Consider the following 7,695-nt stretch of genomic DNA (forward strand, 5'->3'; position numbering starts at 1 on the left):
ATGTGGAGTTCCTGGCAAGCCAAGGGAAATGTATATTTACATTTGCTGCTGGATTACTCTCTTCCGTTAAGCAGCTATCTCGTTGGGTTCCGTAAATTGGAGTTTAGCTTCAATGGAGGATTTGTGCCTGTTGAATACTAATAGCTACGACTACTCTACAGTGCAACATAGACAGTCTATTCAAGCTTAACTGCAATTATGTTTTGTATATCTACTTTGTGAAAACAGCTGGTGTTTTAAACGAAGCTTGTCAAATTAATCTTCAACTGGGGAAAGGGGATGGGGGAGGAGGAGGGAGGAGGGGATGGTGCGATGGTCACAATATTATCCCCTTTTCAAAAAGTTAAGGGCCAGAACCACAATTGTTCTATCCCAATGATATCAAGATTTGCAGACACCGTTGTAAAGAATGTTTGATGGACTTTAAGCTGTATATGAAGAGACAAAACACTAACTGCTCAATTTCCTTGCAAAGGACCATTCCTTAATTGGGGAGGGGGATTGGGGAGGGGGGGGGGCAGGAAACCTTATGACTTTTCCTTGTAAATACAGTTTATTGTAAAAGGAAGTTGATATTAAGAAAACTTCTTCACAAGACAATACCCCATTCGAGCCGTTGTGGAAGTTGATTTCCCACAGCCAAATCGAACTTGTTATTCCCAGCGAGTGCCTGGTGTGATTCCCAGAGGGAGGCTTTTTGTCTGTGTCTTGTGTTTAGTCTTGGTGTCCGTGGTGTCCCGCTTTTTGAAAAATAAGGCCAAAAAATTCAAGCCATATTGTTCAGCCTACTGATTAATTGTAAATTTTTGGTTGAACATATATGCTCACTTTTTTATCATCCACATTTATAATCTGTGGCAGATCGATTACAGCGACCTTTATCATTTGATTATGACCAAAGAAAAAGAAAAAAAAAGTTCGTTTTCACTTATGGATGCTGTTTCATTGGAAAAACGTTTGTTTTAATTATATGAGGCAGAATTTCATGTGCTACCAATTGTCTATGCCATCATATAGTATGTAGAACCAACTGTAGAGGCCATGTTTCCCCGCAGAGCAGGGGTTGGCCTTTTTCGGGCACCATGGTCCCCTTTTATTGAAGCAATGTTTTATGGCCGGATGCCTTTCCTGCCGCCAACCCTGTTAGTCGCCTCTTGCGACACAGGAATTACCAGTGAACTGATACTCAATTTGCCGACCTCGGAAGGATGACAGGCTGAGTCAACCCCCCCTGGCGTTAATTCAGCAATCGACTGGGATTCGAACCCAGGATCCTAGGATCCCTAGCCGGCACCCTAACCGCTAAGCCAACACCAGGCTCCCATCATATAGTATGTGTTGGTTGAATATTACGTATGAATGAATATTACATATGAATATTACGTGTTGGCTACACCAGGAACCATCAGCGATCTCTGATTGCAGCTCTCCAGTTGTGTAAACCATCAGGTTCCTGGTTTTTTTTTTAGTTAGATGGTACATCATAACTTTGTAAAGACATTTGGTGCTCTTCTGGTGCAGTAGACCTATCTGAACAGATAGAGGCTGCTAAGTTATCTCACCATCAACTTTATGTCGCATTTTCACTTTACCCACTTTCTACTTTATTAGTGTTTTCCTTTGCTTTTTTTGTGCAATTTGTGGTTCAATTTACCTTCCTTGCACAATTTGACTCTTTGCTGTAATTTTTGTAACTGTTGTTGTTGTTTTTTCTCATTGTAACGATGTAATCAGAGCATGTTGTTAGAGAATATGAAGGATAAGAAGACACCAATTATGTTGAATGATGACTATTTCGAAGATTAAAAGTGCCCATCTTTTTCAGCAAATTCAATTTGCCGACCAGCAGTTTGAATTTCAAAGAAGACCCACCATAAAAGGTCACCGTTCGTTGTCTCGCTCCATTTCCCAATCTTCCACCGATAGCTACAGTTCAGGTATGCAAAGGCTTTGCAAAAAAAGTCGAAGTAGGAATGGAGGCGGATAGGAAGGGGGGAATTGCGGGAAACTTTGACAAATTTTGAGATAAGTTAATCAAACAACAGACTTTCTTGAATTGAGGAAGGTGGTGTTAATTAAGTTGCAAAATACTAACTGATCTCATATTTCTGATGTGTAGCACTTTGTGTTTTCCCTGTTCATTTATTGTGGTGCTGCTTCTACTTGTGCAGCGGCTTCTTACTCAGACAGCTCTGAAGATGAGATGACTCCGCGGGAGAAACGATGTGAGGAGGCTCGTGTACATGAGGACTTTTGTGTGAAAAACATTGAGCAGAGCGGATTTGGACGCCGTGAAGTGGAAATTGCACAGCAAGGTACGAGCTTCAGTGCATTAATGAGAGGCCAATGCTGTGTAAGGGAGTGGGTACAGACTTTGGGTGTGCGCGATATATTGATGTGAGTGTGAGAGAGAGAGAGAGAGAGAGAGAGAGAGAGAGAGAGAGAGAGAGAGAGAGAGAGAGAGAGAGAGAGAGAGAGAGAGAGAGAGAGAGAGAGAGAGAGAGAGAGAGAGAGAGAGAGAGAGAGAGAGAGAGAGAGAGAGAGAGAGAGAGAGAGAGAGAGAGAGAGAGAAAGAGAAGAGAAAGAGAAAGAGAGAAAAAGAAAAAGAAAAAAGAAAAAAAAAAAAGGAAAAGAAAGAGAATTAATTAATTGTAGACAAATAAGTGTTTCTGTATTAATTGGGAGATTGTGAAAGTTAAATATGGCGGTGAAAAATGTTTGTCCTGATGTGATAATGCAGAAATGCCTGCTCTGATGGCACTGCGGAAACGAGCACAGGGTGACAAGCCGCTGGCAGGTGCCACCATCGTTGGCTGTACTCACATCACCGCACAATCTGCGGTATATTTGCACACCTCTTCACTGCCCTGCATTTTGCGTCTGTGCCATAGCAATCTTTTATGATGGACATTATTTGAAATTTGAACAGCTTTTAGTGTGTGTGTGTGTGTTGTCGTCACACAGGTACTTATTGAGACTCTTATTGCATTGGGTGCTCAGTGTCGCTGGGCTGCTTGCAACATATTCTCAACTCAGAACGAGGTCGCAGCGGCCCTTGCAGCAGTCGGTATTGCACTTTTCGTTCAGCAAGATTGCATCTGTTATCTGCTTGAAGTCTAAAATATGATAAACCGAAACTTTTCCGCTTTAATGCTCTCGGTTCTATGAACTCTTTTTATATATTTTGTGTATCTGGTTGATTTGTTTGTGAAGTAAATGTCAGCTCTTTCACGAGCCTCGATTCAGTATACAAAAAAAACAAAAAAAACTCTGAGAAGCTAAGCAAGGTTGAACCTCTTTAAATACAATTTTGATGGGAGACATCCATGAAGCACCTTCTGTTTATTTTGTATGTTAGAGGACAGGAGGCCAGCCCAGTTGGCAGCTTGCTCACCTCCATGAGATATTTGATCAGGAGTGTTCATCGAGTCTATTCCAACTGAAATTTCCTGCTCTGGTGAAAGAAGCGGATGCTGCATCTCAGAGCAGACCTTTTTAGATTGGGATTTAAAACCAGCCGTTGCATCATTTTCTAGTCAGTGGAACTTTTAAAGATCCCACGGTATCTCGTCTCAAATAGAGTACACCATCTTCTGCCACTATCCTGGCCAAATTCCTGTCCACATATAGATCAGTGGTCTTGTAAGTTAATAGCCCATCTCACTTCTAGTCTTGACCCACCTGCTTTCTCAACCGTTTGCCCCTCACATGTCCCATCGAGTCGCACTCACTCGATTGTCAACCAATACCTTGCTTCTCGCATCAAATCAAACCTAATTGCTCACTTTCGCCGATTCATCTTCCCATTTCTCATGACTTCATTTTGAAATGCCTCCATGAGTCTATACAAGGGGTGTAGGGCACTGGGATGATAGGCCAGAATGTCCACAATGCTGTGTTTGGGTTTTGTAAACATTTAGAGACCAAAAGTCCCCCTTAGGTTTCCAATGATTTTAAAGCCAAATGACGTTTAATTTTATCATTGCATACTTGTGGAATATATACGTCTTTTCTGTCATTTTAAATACAGTTTCTATGTGTGATATGCTGTGTTTAAGTGATGTTTGTTACGTCTTGTGCTCCAGGTATACCTGTGTTCGCCTGGAAAGGGGAAAGTGAAGATGACTTTTGGTGGTGTATTGATCGCTGTGTTTGTGCCGAGGGCTGGCAGCCTAACATGGTATCTTCCATCAATTCCTTGCTCTATGATTGATTTGGTGTGAATTATACTGTCTTGTGCATTAGTTTATTTCCCTGAAAAGCATATAAAAGTATCAAATGTATCAGTCTTCACACTGAGGTGTCACAGATCCCTTATGGGACTCCCGCAAATATTTCCCAGAATTATAATTCCTTGTATCCACGAGCATGTTGGCACCATGCCTCCACTTTGCGAACAAATACCTCACTTACTGCTGTACTGAAACCGAGGCTGAGTCATGATCACTTCAGCACACCTGCCCTGGGCGTCAAACATACTTCAAACCACGTTCGAGTGATGTCATCTGTAATACGATGACTTTGACGAGAGACTGTGTCACACCCTGTATTCATAGGCAGTGTAAATATGCCTGCATCATGGTTCTTTCCTGGTTGTGGTGACACAGAGCTTCTGTACAGCTTGGCCTTGTCCTGACGTAGAGGAACTGTGGAACTGACTCGACAACCCTCCCATCCGACTGGACATATTTACACTGAATGAAAAGACCATCTGGACAACCCTCCCATCTACTTTCTGAACAATCCTCTCCAAGAAGTTCTGTCACTCAAGCTTTTGGGTCTCACTATCTGCCATGATCTTTCCTGGGAAAACCACATTTCCAAGCTGGCCTCCAAACCCAGTCGCCCACTGGGCATCCTCCGTCGTGCGAAGTCCTTCTTTGCCACACCTGAGCTCCTCACCACATACAAGGCTTTCATCCGCAGCTCAATGGAATACCGCTATCCCCTCTGGGCCGGTGCTCCTGCCTCACACCTAGCTCGGCTTCACGCTGTTGAAACCAAAGCGTTCAGAATCATTGGAATCTCCCGCGATGAAGCTAACTCCGAGGGCCTTTCACTTACTCACCGCAGGCAGGTTGGTGGTCTTTGTCTTCTACCGACTCCTCTCCAGCCTTGCTCCCCCAGCTCTGTCTGTGCTCTGTCCCCCAAGTATTCCTACAGGTCGCACAAGATCAGCCAGCAACCCTCTGATGGTTAAACTGCCAAAATCTAGGCTCTCTGCTCACCTTCACTCTTTCATTCCTCTTTCCTCCCTCCTCTGGAACAAACTCCCTCACTCTCTTCAATCCCACTCCTCCCTCCAGGTCTTTAAAACAGCTGTTCACCACCATCTCTTATCTTTCCCCATCCAAAACCTTGATCTTTTCTACCCCTGTTAATTCACCCCAGATCCACTTTTTTGAAATATCGATTTCTTTCCTGGAAATCCGAGCAGTGTCCATGTGCTTTATACTTCTCCCACCCCCCCTATCCCCCCCCTTCCCATCCATGCCTCCTCTCCCCAAGCCCTCTCCCTCCCACAGATTTCCCATTGTCCCTGTTCTCTACTGTTGTACTTGTTTGCTTCCCCCTCTCTCCCCATTTTGTCTCCCGCTCCCTTTATCATATGTTTTATGTGTCAGTTTGTTTTTTTGTGATTAATGTTAGCTCTTACACTAGCCTCGATGTTGTATACAAAAAAATATATATATATTCTTCCTACCATCGGCATTGCCCTAATCCACATTATGTTCAAAACTAGAATGGCACTCGGTCGAGTGCATACCTCTGCCAAGCTGACCCGTTTACTTTTTGTATCTCACTGATAGGCTGGTCCTGCATCCGGACCTTAACCAAAATCGAATGTGCTTGTTCTTGTCATCTACCCGAATCATCTATCAAGTTTTGTCATAATCCGTCCATAACTTTTCGACATATCGTGCTATATAATGTCATAATCCAAGAGTCAGAGAGATCACTGATGAAGATCAGGAATATGAATATGTCCAAAACATTGCCTTGAGGAACTCCAGCCTTGACAGGGAGAAGAAATGAAAGGATTCTGTTGAGTGACACACGTTGGGTACGAGAGTAGAGGTGTGGAGTTGACCTTGGATGTCAAATGCAGACGGTTTGAAGAGTAAGGCAGGATGCCAGACTGCATCAAAAGCACGAGATATGTTCAGAGAGATGGCCCTGATCTTATGTTTGACATTGAGGGCCTCCATCCATTGTTTGTAGAGTAGAAGCAGCATGTCCAAGGTGGAATGACCTGTTCTGAAACCGAATTGGTGATCTGAGATGAGGTTGTGGGAGAAAAGGAATGTTTTCCATATAAACTGCAATGATGGATTCCATGACCTTACTGATGCTTGGAAGTAAGCTGATAGGTCTATTGTTGATGGATTCATTTTTTGCATATTTCTATGCAGTGCAGTGATGTTGGTGAATTTCCAAGCAGATGGAAGAGGCGTGTTTACCCAATAACAAAAAGGTAAGGTAAAATCTAATTCCTAAACGAGGGACCCTCCTCTCGGACTTGTATACAGACACAGGGAGAAATAAACGAAAGTAAAAACGTGGTGTGGTGCATTGGCTGGTACTCAGCTCTGGTCTCCCTCACATGACCCTCGAACCCTGGCGGTCGTCGAAGGGGTCTCCGAGGTCTTGCGCGGGAATGCTTAGCGTGGCGCGAAGTCGCGCCCGTATCAGCCACTGACACGCGGAGCGGCGGCCAAACCCCTTCCTCCTACGATCGTCCCACGCTCCACAAAGCTCTGATGTTTCCCAAGCGCACACAACACGAAGCACCACCGTCATGAGCCAGCACCAAGAGAGAGAGAGGGATGCGTCCGTCTTCACCAACACCCGGAACAGAGAGTGAATGCGAATGCGACCGCCTTTTACCGTGCGAGGAACAGAGAGAGAGAATGCGACTGCTCGTACCCAGAGCCTGGACCAAGAGAGAGAGAGAAAATGGCGGTGCTTTTCCTTTTTACTCCGACTGTCTCGAACGTTCTCTCTGACGTCACCCGCGCTCCAATCACCGAGCGGCACTCGCTCTCCTCATCATTCTTTAACCAATCGTTTTTCGGGGCGTGACTGACGGCCACACTTGGCGCTCAATGAGATGATTCGGCTAGGTGGTGTAGTCGCGTCTGGGTATTGTCAGCGATGATGTTATTTGCAATTACGTGCCGATCACATGACTGGCCGAGTGTGCTTTATAAGAACGAAGGGAAAAGCCACAAGGGTAATTACACACTGGGAATTTGTCCATTTGCCCTAACTAATTAGCATAGCTTCACCCCTCACATGGAGACACATAACGCTTACACGCCATCCGGCCCTGGCTTAGATAAATGAGGTTTCTACTTTGCGACATTCGGAGCACACTCCTCTACACAATCCTACCTCGACTACGGTATTGCATGACCTACCCCCATACACGTAACAATATATATATATATATATATATATATATATATATATATATATATATATATATATATATATATATATATATATATATATATATATATATATATATATATACACATACACATATATATATATATATATATATACACATATATATATATATATATATACACATATATATATATATATATATATACACATATATATATATATATATATACACATATACACACACACACACATTGTTACGGATCTCAGATTACGGCGCTCCCC

At 43.4% G+C, this 7,695-nt stretch overlaps 1 protein-coding gene across 6 annotated transcripts in view; it reads left to right on the plus strand.

The window, feature by feature from the left end:
* LOC137438180 (putative adenosylhomocysteinase 3) overlaps positions 1 to 7,695 on the plus strand; it is an 83,968-nt gene that overhangs the window by 48,339 nt on the left and 27,934 nt on the right. For 3 of the 6 annotated variants that reach the window (XM_068133197.2, XM_068133198.2, XM_068133201.2), the window contains exons 2-6: positions 1,826 to 1,937; positions 2,172 to 2,315; positions 2,741 to 2,841; positions 2,965 to 3,067; positions 4,086 to 4,180. In XM_068133197.2, coding sequence (XP_067989298.2) covers positions 1,826 to 1,937; positions 2,172 to 2,315; positions 2,741 to 2,841; positions 2,965 to 3,067; positions 4,086 to 4,180 — 555 coding nt within the window. The remainder of the gene's footprint in view (positions 1 to 1,825; positions 1,938 to 2,171; positions 2,316 to 2,740; positions 2,842 to 2,964; positions 3,068 to 4,085; positions 4,181 to 7,695) is intronic. The other 3 variants (XM_068133199.2, XM_068133200.2, XM_068133203.2) reach the window with 1 other exon arrangement.

This window comes from Myxine glutinosa, chromosome 12 (genome assembly GCF_964187855.1).
Source record: "Myxine glutinosa chromosome 12, kmMyxGlut1.1, whole genome shotgun sequence".
NCBI lineage: Eukaryota > Metazoa > Chordata > Myxini > Myxiniformes > Myxinidae > Myxine > Myxine glutinosa.